Below are 15,855 nucleotides of genomic sequence, written 5' to 3' on the forward strand. Positions count from 1 at the left end.
TATATATATATATATATATATATATATATATATATATATATATATATATATATATATATATATATAGAGAGAGAGAGAGAGAGAGAGAGAGAGAGTTCTGTTCATATAAGAACCACTCTTGATTGAAAATGTGTCGTCTAATCTCGTACATTTGTTTTTTATTTTTATTTTTTTAGTACTACTGACTCGGTTACAACGTAGTATCTGTTCATAGCTACTTTCTCAACCTACTGAAGCACAAAGAGTCAACAGTTGCCTCCACTGAGGCTCGAACCCACTCCAATCATCCATGTTTTTTATTATTATTATTTTTTTTGAAAACAACCCCGAGAGGTTTCAAATATTATAGAAAAGAAATAATAGAGTCAGGTGGGACTGAGTCCCAGTACAACGTGCTAGCCTGTGAAACGGGTGGGACTGAGTCCCAGTACAACGTGCTAGCCTGTGAAACGGCCGCAGATGCTAAAGAATGAGCAATCACATTTTGTGATCTCGGAGTAAAACAAAAACGACAAGACATAAAATCTGAAGCTAACCTCCTGCAATCGTAACGACAAGACATAAAATCTGAAGCTAACCTCCTGCAATCGTCTAAGAATAAACCTGCATAAGAATAATAAGGAGATAGACTTGAGTTTAATCCACTACAGAGCTGCATACAATCTGTGTGAACATCAACAGCGAGAACCTCCCTGCCTTTAAGCCATGACAACACCTCTTTACATGCGATAGTCTCGGCCATGAGTGGAGAGAAGCTATCGTGAAGAGGACCAGCACAGGCAGCCACAAAGTTCCCCGTTGACGACATTAGAACAGCACCGAACGTTGCTTTGTGAGACGTCGGATTGTATCCCGCATTGAAGAAGCATTTGTGACGATCTGGAAAGCCTTCTGCAAGCTGCTGTGATGCCACGTTGGCCGGTGGCGGTAACGTCGATGAAGACTGGTTGCCACAGTTCGCCGCTTGCCATGCATGGAGTGTGGTTAGTGCTGCTGCCACAACTTTCTTTGGTGTTGGAAGAAAACCATTCCATACTGCATTGTTGCGGCCCCGCCAAATATGATATAAGAGTGCCACTGTCATGCATAATTGATCAGTTGTTAGGATTGACCAAGTACTTGTATACCACTCATGAAAGCTGTTGGCCCCAAAGTTAGTGATAGGCAAAAGTGACTCATGCCAAACTAATTGGGAGAAGTCACACAATAATAGGACATGCATATGAACATTTGCACACACTGGGCATGCAGGCTCCACCTCCACTCTCTTTAAAATCAAATTAGTGGTGACCGGGAGGATATTATTCAGGGCTCTCCAAAGAAACAATTTCCACTTAAGGGGGACTTTCAATTTCCACATGAGGTTCCATTGATCAAAGCTATTGTGGGGATTAGTGTAATCCCCAACTATGGCTCTATAACCATTTTTGACCGAATAGCATCCCCTCGGGTCACCAAACCAGTACCAAGAATCATCATAATTGGGGGAGATAGGAATTTTCATAATACGAATCACATCATTCGATAAAAATATGTCAGTTAAAATGGAGTGATCCCATGTACCAGATTCCTCACTAATCAAACCAGAGACAAAAGACCCACTCAATTGTGGGGGCATTGGTGTGTGAATCATTGGATCCCCAAATCAGGGTAGAGTTTCCATTACCAATTCTACGCCTTACACCCCACATATTAATCCATGTGCAGCCATAATACTCCTCCAACAGAAACTCGGATTATTACCCAAAGAAGCATCAATAAAAGAGGATTTAGGATAGTACCTTGCCTTATAGACCCGAGCTACGAGAGAATTGGGCATTGTCAAGAAACGCCAAGCCTGTTTTCCCAACATTGCCAAATTAAAGGCACGGAGCTCCTTGAAACCCAAGCCACCACAGGTTTTAGGCACACATAAACGATCTCAAGCTTTCCAGTGTAACCCCCTTTCTGTGCCAGAACCCCACCAATACTTATTCATGGTTCTCTGAACAGACATACAGAGTGAGTCATGTAGTAAAAAGACACTCATTGAGAAAGTGGACATTGCCTGGGCCACACTTTTCAACAAAACCTCCTTATCAGCCTGTGATAACAACTTTTTGTTCCAAGAACAGATTCTCTGTTTGATCTTGTCTTCAATATATGAGAAAGCAGCTCGTTTATTTCTTCCCACAAAAGCAGGCAAACCCAAGTACTTTCCAAAGTTTGGAGCTTGAGTAACCCCAAGAACCCCAACCACCTCGTCTCGAATCTCCACGTGTGTGTTCCTGCTAAAACAGACACTTGATTTATGATAATTCACAGCCTGAACAGACATCTCCTCATATAGATCCAAGCAATGTCTCACTGCCTCAGCTTCCTGAGCATTTGCCTTGAAGAATAAGAGACTATCATCTGCAAAGAAAAGATTTGAGATAGGAGGTGCACCTCTTGCCACCCTACAGCCATGAATGAATCCATCCAACTATGCCTTCTGTAGTAACTGCGAAAGACCCTCCGCACAAATGATAAAAAGATATGGGGAGAGAGGGTCACCTTGTCGAAGTCCGCGAGTAGGAATTACCTGTCCACCACTGACTCCATTAATCAAGAAATTGTAAGAGAAAGTGGTAACACAGAGCATTACCAGATTAATCCACCTCACAACAAAGCCCAGGGACTGTAACATACGCTTCAGAAAAGTCCACTCCATACGATCGTAGGCCTTTGCCATATCCAGTTTCAGGGCCCCCCAACCAATCCTACCACACTGTTTCCTGTTCAGAAAATGCCCCACCTCAGCCGCTACAAGAATATTATCTGTAATAAGCCTCCCTGGGATGAAAGCGCTCTGGGATTCTGAAATCATGCCATCAAGCAGATGCTTCATTCTATTTGCTAACATCTTGGCCATGACCTTATAGACAACATTACACAGAGCTATAGGCCTGAGATCAGACACACACTCTGGAATACTTTTTTTGGGGATCAAAACAACATTAGTATCATTCAAACCAGCCGGAAAGGAGCACGTATTAAGGCAATTTAGAATAAAGTCAGATACATCCATACCAACCACATCCCAATAATGCTGAAAAAACCCCGGATTCATCCCATCCGGTCTGGGAGCTTTGTCAGGGAACATTGAGAACAGAGCTGCCTTTACCTCATGAGTGTCAAACGGGCGCAGTAAATCATCATTATCAGCCTAAGAAACCCGTGGCGTGATAGAATCATAGAAAGATTCCGCAAGAGCAGAGCCCCCAGAGAGAAAGATTCTATTAAAATATTTTAGCACCACCGGCTTCATAGCCTCGCCCTCAACCCAATCTCCTGCATCGTTCTTTAGCCTGTGCAAACAATTCTTCTTTTTGCGGGCCGAGGCATACCTGTGATAAAAACGTGTGTTTGCATCAGCCCCCCGTAACCAGTGTTGCTTGGCTCGTTGTTTCCAGAAGGAGTCTTCCTGAGCCTCGAGTCGGGCGAGCTGATTCTCAATCCGCTAGAACTCAGACAGAGAAGCAGGGTCCCTATGGCCACGTAAAGACTGCTGGGTTTTGCGTAGCTTTCTGATTCGTTCTCCGAACCTATGAAAGTGATCTCCACCCCACCTCTTTAGTCTCTCTCCGCAAAGCTGTAAACAATCGACTAGCCCATGCACTCTCCCATCCAGTGTGTGGTACCCTTTCCCAAGTAAATTGATAGCCCCGCATAGGTAGCTGGGCCAAGCGACATCCATGTTTTTTATTTGAATAGCTTAGATTTGATTTCCTAAGATCACACAGATTGATTTTTTTTTTTTAGTGGGGGTAGTTGCGTCTTTGTTTTTGGTAACTGTTGTAACTGTGATCAAATTTATTTCATATTTTCTTGGAACATCACTATTGCAAAATGAGGTCATGATTTCTTCATCATTGATTGAGTGTTCATTCAATAAAAGTGATCAGTATTTTTTTCCACTTGTTTTTTTTAGTATAATCTTATGAGGCAGCCGTAATGGCGCCTTCTCCAACCGGAGAAGGCGAAAGGCATCGGTCACCTTCTCTAGTTGGAGAGCTCCTTCTCCAACTGGAGAAGGCGACTGTCACGGATGTTAATTCCGACGGATTATTTTTTAATTCCGGTGGTCAATATTGTTAATCATCGTCAATATCAGATAATTTACCGGTAATTAACTTATTGGTTACCGGTAAATATGGGTTATTTGATTAGTTTTGACAATTTCAAGTGTTTAATTGAACATTTTTGAAGTTGATGGGCTTAATTGCATATTCACGTAAAGTTTAAGGATGTATTTTATCCTTTTCCCTTATAATTTTTATTAAATTCAAAAGGGTTAATTCTCAATTTAATCCCTCAACTATTCTCACTTACTCAATTTATTCTTGACTTTAAGAATTACGGAGTAGTTATTTTATTTTATTTTTTTGAATACAACTATTCTCATTTACTCAATTTATTCTTGACTTTAAGAATTACGGAGTAGTTATTTAAGTCCTCTAACTATTGATTTTGTATTCTATGCCTCTAACATTTAAAAATGATATACATAGCACACTTACTAACGATTCATATTCAATCTAATGAAACTTAGATATATCACTTAAAATACCTCCCCAAAAATCTTATTTTTCCAAAATTAAAACCAAAAAATATATAAATGTGGTCAATCTATAATCAAGCTAAGGGAGTTCAATTAATTCAGGTTTAGTGGTTGTCAAAATGGAGGTGGGACATTTTTATTTTAATTTATTGAATTACTTAGCTTGAGCCTTGAGCTTTCATTTTCGGCTTTTAAAATGGCTGTATTATTGAAACCACTTGTTGATAGTTGAGTTTTGACTCGGTATTCAATCCACCAATTTTAATTCTCATCTTAATTAAATTTCTATGAAATTACGCATTATTTTTTTAAAATTTAGGTAATCCCAGTTTAGTCATATTAATTCTAAATTAATAAGGTCCCTCTACTAAAGCAGCTGCATGCATAGGTAAATCGTGAATAACGTAATCAACCCATCGATCAAATCATATTCTTTATATACAAACAAGATATTCATTCTAAATCTTTTAATATCCTTAGACCTTTTTCCCATATGTAATTATTTCGTAATGGTTCTTTCATCGTAGCCCTCTTTGATGAAGTGTCTTTTATCTAGAACAATCCACCTAGATATTGTCAACAATATGTTTGAGGTCCCCCAATTTATAAAGGCAAAAACTTGTGTGAGACCGTCTCACCGTAAGACGGGTCGGGTCAAGATGTAGATGTAACACTTATACGCACAAATGTCATACTTATATGCTCAAATGTAATACTAATCAGGAATCAAAATTTTGTTACTTAGGGTAAATGTAATACTTTTAAGGAAAAATACAATACTTTTACATTTCGATTTAAAAGTATTACATTTTTCCTCAAAAGTATTATATTTTCCAAGTATAAAAAATTTGTGAACATTACTTATTATGAAAAATGTAATACTTTTAAATCGAAATGTAAAAGTATTGTATTTTCCCTTAAAAGTAACAAAATTTTGATTCCTGATTAGTATTATATTTGAGCATATAAGTATGACATTTGCACATATAAGTGTGACATTTGCATGGTGCTTCGACCCGACCAGCAAGTTTATGTTGGTTGTTGCAATGCCAGCAAGCTTCGTGTTTGCCTAACCAGGGACGAACATGATTCCATCTTCATCCATGTTAAGGTACAGAGAAGAAGCTTGATCGCCACTGCACAACTTCTGGTGAACTAGAACCTGCAACAACGCTAAGACCATATAATAGGTACGTAGTTGAAAAAGTATATTCTACTTGTCATTACCATAAAAGAAAAGGGCACATGCATATTACATGAATATAATGCTATCATTTCTACATTGATCAAAGATTTGAGAAGTTCCAAATGAAAGAAAGAAGATTGCCCCTTTCAAAAGGCATTTCTTCTAACGACTCTATTTGTCGTAGGTCCAAGTTGGATGAAATAGAACTGTGGAACCATAAATTGGGTTGCATGAATTATAGGAACTTGGACAAACTGATCAAGAATGAAGCAGTTCGTGGGTTACCAACATTTAAAGTTGAAACTACTAGAATTTGTAGAGATTGTTTGGCTGGTAAACATGTTAGATCATCACATAAACCACAAAGGTAGGTTTCCACTTCCCATTGCTTAGAAATGTTGCATATGAAATTAGTTGGTCCAACCCAGATTGAAAGTATTGGTAGGAAGAAATACATCTTGGTCTATGTAGATGATTTCTTTATATTTTTGTGGGTTTATTTTTAAAAGAAAAATATGAAGCCTTTCCCCTTCCAAAAATCTACTACGGTATGTTTAAAAGTTCAAAAAGAGAAAAATGAACCCATTGTTAAAATTGTTTCGCATTAGAATGACCATGGAGAGAGAATTTAATAACTCTTTATGTGAAGATTATTTTTGTGCAGATAATATTATTGCTCATGAATTTTCAGCTCAATAGAACATTATAAGAAATGACTCGTGTTATGATCAACGTACTCAAAGAAACTGCCTTAATGTTTTTGGTCTGAAGCAGTACATACTGTCTATCACACTGTCAATAGAGTGTGAAGCAGTACATACTGTCTATCACACTGTCAATAGAGTGTACTTCAGACCTGTCACTAAAAAGACTCCCTATGAGATATGGGAAGGAATGAATCCAAACATACAATACTTTTACCTCGATCTTTAGTTCAAAGTGTTTTATTCTGAATGACATAACTTTAAAAGGGAAGTTCTAGCCAAATAATAAAGCCTAGAGTGTATAACAAATATACAACATCAATGATCTGATGGAATCAGTAATGTGATGATTGATGATCAACCCTAACTAGTGGATTACATTGAATGGGTACAACCTACGTCATCTCAACCACAAACTGCTAAAAAATAAGTCAAGATAGATGATCATGAGTCATGACAAGGATAAAAAGGTGGGTACTAACTAGACAATTGCATGCTAAATAAGAATTTTGAGACACCTAAATTAGACTTAACATCTACATTCGAATCAGTACAACACAGGACTGATAGACCAACGAGAACTCCATAGAATCATCCATTGGAGACAATCATAGGTGATCCTACAGCTCATCGTGTCAACAAGGAGGCAAAGAATGTCCAGTTTAGATTAATTGAGCTTAAAAATGTGAAGGAACCATTGTTGGATGAGAATTGGATTCCCCATTAGCATGTTTCTTGACCTTGTTTAGTTGTTTTGCTATCCTACTATTGGATTCAAATTCTTTAGTAATTATAAGCGAATAGGTGATGGTCGAACAACCAGAGTCTGGGATCATCCATGGCTTCCCGATATTACGCACCCTTACATTACTTCGCCGAGACAGATTGTGAGTTCAGATATGACGGTTTCTTCGCTGATTAATCCAGTCGCCAAAGACTGGGATTTAGAACGTCTGAATGCATTCTTTGTGGCCCGAGATGTGGAACTTATTTTGAAAATCCCTCTAGCGTTAGACTTTGCCGATCAGTGGTGTTGGAGAGGGGAGCTGCGCGGGATATACTCGGTGAAAGGAGGCTACAAGATCCTCTCAAATCAGACTGGGAATGGCCCTGTGGTTTCTAGGGGCTGGAATGCTATATGGGGATTGAAGGTTCCTCCACATATTAAGAATTTCCTATGGCGATGTACTCAGTTGGTTCTACCCACATTGACAGCGCTTGTAAGTCGACGGGTTGAGGTTGATTTTCATTGCCCATTGTGTAATCAGCAGCCTGAATCGATTAAGCATTTGTTTTGTGATTGTTCGCAGGTTGTTGGGTTGTGGAATGACTTTCCGGTTGATTTTCTTCCTGCTGCTGACGAGCCATTTGATACTTGGATGCTGACCGATTGTCTTACGACAGTGAAGAGTTTGTTTGTCGTTGGGCTGCTTTGTGCTGGAGTATTTGGAAAGAGAGGAATGAGGTAGTTTGGAACCAGCGTGTGTGGTCCACGAACAATGTAAGGTATTATGCTACTCGCATGTTTAATGAATGGAGGGACAATTTGATTAGAGAAAGTTTTTTTGTAACTGATGCACTCTCCCATGCACATGCAATCACAAATAATGAAGATGTACTAAATGTGTTTGTGGATGCAGCAGTGTTCCCAGACATTGAGCGAGGCTACTTTGGTGTGGTGATCAAGAATACACATGGGAATTTTGTGGCTGCTAAAAATGGTCCCATTAGGTGCTTAAACGATCCACACTTAGCTGAGGCTCTTGCGATCAAGGAGACTCTTTCTTGGGTCAAGGACAGGGGTATGCTGAAAATAAAGGTCTTCTCAGATTGTCAGAATGTCTGTAATCTGATCAATGGTACTTTGCCGGATCGTTCTTATGCGGGTTGTGTTTTAAATGAATGCCGGCTCTTTCAACGACACTTTGAAGTGGTGTCTTTTCAGTTTCTTTCTCGATCAGCGAACAAGTGTGCCCACGCATTAGCTCGGGTGGCTCGTTTCCAAGCTGGTTTTTCTAGTTGGTTTGATTCTATTCCCACTTGTATTGAACACTTATTCTAATGCATTTGGTCTTTTGGTTTTCAAAAAAAAATAAAATCTATTACCCATCTCACCCCTATTTTTGAACAGTGGAATTAATAGTAAGAAAAAAATAAAAAGGTCACTGTCCATGCATTAAATACGAAACTGCAATATATATACATTTGTGTTTGTATTATATATTTTTATATATTTATTTATTTATTTTTATTTTAACTATTTATTTATTTATTTTTATTTCATTTTCTATTTATTACCGAATAAAGAAACTTCTTCTACTTGAACTCATTACCATTACTAAGTATTTGATTTCGATTACCATTTCGATTTCAATGTTTGAATTAAACACCCCATCAGTGGTTTTCAAAGAATTATAATGGCATAAAAAATGGTAGGACATTTTATTCAAGAACAATGCTAGATGTTTCTGCAAAAATAACTCCTTATGTCACGGTTTATAATAAATTAGGATTTGAAATTTAAAAAAAAATTAAAAATTAACCATACAAAAATAGTTATACTAAGGAAGCCCTCTGATGATCGTTCATACGCTGGAATAATCATTCGTCAGTGTCATGACATAATGGCGGCCCTTCATCAGACTTCTATAATGCATGTAGCAAGAGGTAGAAATAATATTCGGGCCCATGAATTGGCCAAATCCTCTATCTTGTATAGAAACTCTAGGTATTGGCGGTTTGATCCTCCTGTTTGTACCTTGGAGTTTTCTATTACGTAATGAAGATTGATTGTTGGTTGTCAAAAAAAGAAAAAAAAAGGAAGCACAAAAATTATGTGATTTTATAGGGATAAGAAACATTTCCATATATATATTCAGAGACGGAGGTACAATGGGGGAAACTGTCCCCTATCCCACCCCCAATATATAGTACCCCTTGTGTGTGTTTGGAGGGGGGGGGGAGGGGAGTTATGTTTTAATTTAATTTAATAATAAAGGTCAAAAGTTTGATTCTCACTGCTCCCATTAATTTTAATGTATTTTCTATTTGAATCATTTTATCAAACTAATTATGTTTCATATTTTGTTACAAATATTTTTTTATAAAGTTCTGATTTTTCACTCATATCCAACAATATTTATTACTATACTTTTAAGTGTTTTTTTTTAAATATCTCTTTTATTTTAATCTTTCGTTTCTATTGAAAAAATTTTCTGGATCCGTCCGTCCATATATTAAATTATTTAGCTTGAGCCTTGAGTTATCATTTCCAGCTTTTCAAAGGGCTATATCTGTAATATGCCCGTTGAGTTTTAACTTATAATTCGTCCGAAACTGCTCCTAATTTTAATACTATATATTCATCATGCTGCTTTTCATTGTACCCCCTGCCCTCTTTCATATTTCTTTTCTTTTCTTTTCTCTACAACAATCCACCCCACATATTGTCTGCGATAAGTTTAATTTGAGGTCCGCAGCTCAATTTGTCAACTCATTAATGACTTGAGGCCAGTTAAGGGTAAACAATAACATTGATACTTACGTGTCTGGTTTTATGTCATGTTAAAAAGTCGTGCCGCAAATTGTCAGATATAATATATATTATGTAGTAATTTTAGTAAGAAAAATGGTATTTTTCATTATAAAAATATAGACACTTTTTTTTTTTGAGGATATCTCAAGATGGATGGTTTTTTAAAAAGATAAATAAATAGAGAGAGTAATTATTTTTGTATTCAAATTTCAAGCAAACCCTAACACTTATGATATTTTAATTTTACTATTTATGAATAATTATGGAGTAGTATTTACTTTTTTAAATTTTGATATAGTTACATGTGTTATGTGCAATCTTATGCTAATAAAGGAAATGTTTCTTGTTTTCCTTTGCAGTAAAACTTGTAGCTTTCATAACTAGCTACTTTGTTTTCGAAAAGTAATTTTTGTGTGGATAATATTTATCTAGGCATGCCTGCTTTTGTTAGTACTGTGTCCCAGAGTTTGGTATTAATAAATTGTGATAAACTCTACGTTGTCCATTTTAGTTGTTGGTTGGTAGAAGAATTTTAATTTTAGGCTTTCTGTTATACTTATCATATTCGTATTAATTTATTTCTTTCAGTTCGTTCTTGCATCATTCACGTATTAGTCACTATCCCATTTGCATAATAGAATTTGAAGTGAACTTTTTATTATATATCTCATTATTAATGATTGTAAGGTTAATTTTAATAGTTTTTTTAAGTAAAGATTTTGAATTGTTGATTCATGTTATAAAATTTGTGTCCTCAATTTTTTTTTTAATACAAAAACAGGGATGGGACAAAATTTTTGCATTGTGAATCCTAGTCCAAAATGATATTCAAATTATATGCCTGCAATTAACATATGATGCAGTTATAAAAAAATTGAAAGTACATAATTTATTAACAGTAGACGTATGATATGTTAAGTACAATTACATAATAGTCATGTTTGGTAACATAGTTAGCTTATCAATCAATTTTAATTTTTTGATCACTATTAGCTGTTTGACTTGGTTAAACAGTCAACATGAGTGTTTGGTCAATCAATTTTTTTGTAACAACTTTTTTCCCCCAAAACGCTAAAATTCAAAAAACCGTTTAAAGTAGCTTTTTCGATAAACTTTTTAAGAAAATAAATTATTCCCTTAAATGTCATTTGCATGTATTCAACTATCAACTAACAAATTAAATAATTTATCAAACATATTTCTACAACCAGCTAATTAATGTTATTAGCTAGTCAAACCTACTAACTCAATCCGCTAACAGCTATTTGCCAAACACCTCCAATATGTTAATCGTAGTAGGTACTAGGTACAAAATTTATTAACTAAATACACATAATATATTAATTGCAGACACATAATCTTAATGTTGTTTTGGACAAGAATTTATAATGTAATGCGAACCATAATTCATAGTATAACAATTGACAGTATAGGAATAATACTCTTTAAAGGTTACGCCGTTACAACACTCGCCACAAATCATGTGAAGTAATACAAAATATAGCAACTCAACTGGTCCCAAGGGTGAAGTTTGGGAGAAGAGACTAGAGATTGAGTCTCACCAACAAAGGTCTAGCATCTGTGTTCAATTGAGTTATCATGATTTAGATCCTCCCAGACGCGGGATTCAACTTTTTGGAAGAAGAAAAGTAATACAAAATATAGTTTGGTTTGATGCAGGTAGATATGCGGCAATTTTTAGAGTTGATACATTTCCCTTTTCATTATAGTAAAAAAAAAAAAATGGTGGGAAACTACTCACCTTTGAATCTTTAAGGAAAGTTTGGCATTGCAAGATGAAGATAAGATATTTAATTGAAAAAAGTAAGGAAAGGGAAAGGTAGGAAATGCAAAGATTTGATCACACTATGTTGTGTGCACAAATTAACGTAAGAAAACACAACTCATAGATGCTGTGCTAATTAATGGGCCTCTTTTTTTTTTTTTTTTCTTTTTTAACCAAAAGCATGATTGTCCCTTCGTGAATAATTTATGAAACCAAAGGCGGTGGATTGACCAATTTATATGAAAGTACGTACATTATATAAAAAGATTTATTGCGTGCCCTTTTGAATGTCGCAAAAGTTCAAACTAAGTGGCTAGTTTCCCTGCCAAATTAAATACGTACATATGCACACACTTATAGAGAGGATGAAATGATGTTTATCGCCGTGTTTGGTAAATGGCTGTTAGCGGATAGCTGTTAGCTGATTGGGTTAGAATATATGATTAGTTGATAATATTAGCTAATTATAAAAAAGTGTTTGGTAGCTGTTAGGTGATAATTGTTTGATATAATTTCTTTAATATAATTTCTTTTAAAAAAAACTAATTGAAAATGATGCTTTGGGTAGCCTTTTGAATTTTAGTATTTTGGAGTTACAAAAAGATTATTAACCAAACACTTATATTGGTTTTTTAACCAAGTCAAACAATTAATAGTGGTCAAATAAGTCAAAATTGACTGATAGACTAATTATTTACCAAATATAGCATATGTCTTATTAGTCCAATAGCATATGCTTACTTTATGGTAAGCATATAATATATAAAATTATAAATATGTAGTCTAATTATTAACTTACACTTTTAATAAATAGTGATATGGCTTATGCCATTTTCGTTTTGGAATGAGTAATTTTACATTTATTCATATTTCATATTCTCATTTTCTACTCTCTATGATGTGTCATGTTTTAATTGCCTATAAAATAAAGGTAGTTCATAATTTTTATTTATTCTCTGTCTTCATCCAATAAAATTTAAACATTTGGTGGGAATTATACTCCATAGAATACATCTACCATTAGGGTAAATTTTAGGGCTGCATGGGATAGCCTAAGACATTGCAATTTTCATATCATAGAGCAACGTGGGCACGGTCAAAAATTTTCTCTCGTACAAAATTAATGTATAAAAATATAAATTAAAAATTTTAATTAAAATCTTTTAAATAATACCTATATTGATTTCTTTAAACGTTTTGTAAGAATAAATCAACATATGTGTAGAGTCATTACTCATCACTTTAGGTATATAAATTGGCAAAAACTTATGTGAGACCGTCTCACTATGAGACGGGTCAGATCAGGATGAAATGTAATACTTATACGCACAAATGCCATACTTATATGCTCAAATGTATTACTAATCGGGAATAAAATTAATGTATTACTAATCGGGAATAAAATTTTTGTTACTTATAAGGGTAAATGTAATAATTTTAAGGGAAAATACAATACTTTTACATTTCGATTTAAAAGTATAACATTTTTCCTCGAAAATATTATATTTTTCCTTATAAGTAAGGGGCACTTGTCAACATTACTTATTATGGAAAATGTAATACTTTTTCTTTTATAAGTAACAAAAATTGTATTCCTGGTTAGTATTATATTGAGCATATAAGTATGACATTTGCATGTTGCTTCGACACGACCCGATCCGTCTCACACAAGTGTGACCCATATAAATTCACTATTGTAGGTATATAAATTCACTTTTGTATGTACAAAAATTTACTAATGTAAGTATATAGATTTATTATTGTTTGACAATTTTCATATACTTGCAATATTATTTTTATACGCACATAGATCTACCTTTCATGATGAATTATTATTAAGTAGCTCTTGTAGCTCAGTTGGTTAGAGCACCTGTTTAGTAAGCGGGAGGTCTTGAATACAGCTCTCAACAAGAGTATTAATAAATAAAAAATTTGAATTATTTAAATTTATTTAAAATTGTGATCCACAATATAATTTACCAAGGCATTGTATTTGGGCTATCTTGTGGTGGGCTTCAAGAACTTTGCAAATCTAAAAATTAGATATTCTTATGTGGGCCTAAGGATTTTTAAAGTTATTAGTCTTTAGTTATCCAATTATCAGCTTTGCATTTGAAATTATGGGCCTAGCCTCAATTTATTGAACAAAAAAATGTTGAACAACCCAAAATTGATATTGGATTGTCACAAAAGGAGATTTGATTCATCTTTCAAAATCTTGGACCAAATAGTCAACGAAAGATTCATCTTAAAACTTCTTTTCCACTATCACAATTTACCAAGGCTGAGGAAACGTGATTAGTCTCTCTATTAAGTGTGAACTGGTGTTTCTTCAACGGCTACTCCAGTGTTGTGATGTAATAACTTCGGAGCTACTAATTTTTGTGCTAATCTTAGTTTTCATGCACTAACTAAACATTATAAGATTGCTTATCACTTTGTCTGGGACAAAATTATCTCCATTCAGTTACAAGTTACTTCGTCTCTATTAAAGATCAAATCGCTGATATTTTTACTAAAGCTTTAGCCTCTTCACATTTTCGTGTATGTGCTCATGGTTGAAAAAATCGTTAGGCGCTCCTCGAGCGCTTGGACGACGCCTAGGCGGGGATTAATCGGTGCCTAGGCGCCCGTGTATTTTTCTATTTTAATTTTTTATTTTTTAAAGACTAATAATTATAAACTATATAATACTTTACTAGTTAATACTAAAATATTAAATATTAATCTAAAAAATATCTAGAGTTTGAACAATTTAGGGTTATTTCGCTCAAAACGATGTTGTTTTGAGTGAAATAACTCATTAAAATTTTTTTTTAAAAAAAAAAAAAAAAGAACGATAGTTAATCGGCCGACTAGCCGGCCTAGGCAGTGCTTAGGTGGCACTTTGGCAGCCTAATCGGCTACCTAGCCGGCCGGCTAGCCACCTAGACCACCAATATGATTAAGGTGATATACGCTAAGCGGCGATTAATCGACTCCTAGACGGAATTTTTGCAACACTGCGTGTGCTACAAGACAAGCTTCGTTTTGCTTCTTTCTCTCCTTCAGCTTCAGTATTAGGAATGCTAATGTATTAGAAAAATAGCATACATCAAGTGATTAAGTTTAATTGTATTTCCTAATTCCTACTAGGGTTTGTATTAGGATATGTACACATCTCTTATATATACATGTACATATCATTGCATAACACAATTGTTGGGCGTAAGCCGGGTGGGCCAAGTCCAGCCCATGCTCGATTCGAAACATGGTGTTGTGATTTACCATGGAGGAATTTAGTTAAATAGTTATGTTCAAATACGAATCACCAATTGATTTTAATTAGGATATGACAATCAGATAGTCAAACAACTCTGTGGTTAAGCATGTTTGACCAACAACAATCTACAAAAAATTTCTTTCTACATATTCTCATAAGGGTAGGTGATGGGCTATACACTTATATATACTAGCTCTTTCGCAAGTTAGTCCATAAGTTATACTCTTATATAGGCAAAATCTAGAAATTTTCTAATATACCCTTAAAGAGAGTGAATCGGGCCCAACTTTATGAGGGGAGCATGCTGTAACAACTCTACTTGTAGGTTTGTATGCTTAGGATTCTTGATGCTCCACAATTATAGTAACACTTTATAATAAGAGTCTTCGAATGTCAAATAGAATTAATTAATTTCCTTCCAAAAATTTCTTCCACTTAATGATATTCAATTTCTTTTACGAGACATTTAATACTAGATAAATTGATAATGTAATTTTTAAAAAAAAAAAATTAAAGTCAACAGGTTAGCAAGTTTATTCACGTCATATCATAACATTTCAACTAACAAAATCCAAAACATGTTAGCTTACTGTGTCATATCGTGTCAACTCCTTATAAATTTGTGTCCATGGTCATGTATGGATTCCCAATTGGTACCGTTAAACTTTATAAGTCATGTTCGTGTATGGACCTAAATACCTTATGTTAACATGACACAAAAGACGAATTGCCAAATATTAATGAATTAATTATTATAACTCATTATGTTTTATATTACTATAATAATAATAATTTAATAT

General features: G+C 34.8%; 2 protein-coding genes across 2 annotated transcripts; both read right to left on the reverse strand.

Moving 5' to 3' along the window:
* Positions 1-343: 343 nt before the first annotated feature.
* On the reverse strand, positions 344-1,633 carry LOC116013044. The gene has a single exon (XM_031252706.1). It carries the CDS (start codon positions 1,631-1,633, stop codon positions 344-346), a length of 1,290 nt encoding a protein of 429 aa, XP_031108566.1.
* A 188-nt stretch (positions 1,634-1,821) lies between these two features.
* LOC116013045 lies at positions 1,822-3,718 on the reverse strand. Its single transcript, XM_031252707.1, has 5 exons — positions 3,495-3,718; positions 3,278-3,368; positions 2,564-3,187; positions 2,048-2,371; positions 1,822-1,947 (listed from the first exon to the last, which is right to left on the reverse strand). The coding sequence occupies exons 1-5, from the start codon at positions 3,716-3,718 to the stop codon at positions 1,822-1,824; spliced, it is 1,389 nt and encodes a 462-aa protein (XP_031108567.1).
* Between the last annotated feature and the right edge of the window lie 12,137 nt (positions 3,719-15,855).

The sequence above is a fragment of the Ipomoea triloba genome, chromosome 3, assembly GCF_003576645.1.
Source record: "Ipomoea triloba cultivar NCNSP0323 chromosome 3, ASM357664v1".
Taxonomy (NCBI): Eukaryota; Viridiplantae; Streptophyta; class Magnoliopsida; order Solanales; family Convolvulaceae; genus Ipomoea; species Ipomoea triloba.

Bases quoted from the DNA above. Each gene is read 5' to 3' on its own strand.
- LOC116013044 (XM_031252706.1), bottom strand. From the start codon at position 1,633: ATGATTCACACACCAATGCCCCCACAATTGAGTGGGTCTTTTGTCTCT.
- LOC116013045 (XM_031252707.1), bottom strand. From the start codon at position 3,718: ATGGATGTCGCTTGGCCCAGCTACCTATGCGGGGCTATCAATTTACTT. The intron at 3,369-3,494 runs GTCTGAGTTCTA...TTTTTATCACAG, and splicing joins CATAGGGACCCTGCTTCTCT to GTATGCCTCGGCCCGCAAAA. The intron at 2,372-2,563 runs GTAATTCCTACT...TTATTCTTCAAG, and splicing joins ATGGAGTCAGTGGTGGACAG to GCAAATGCTCAGGAAGCTGA.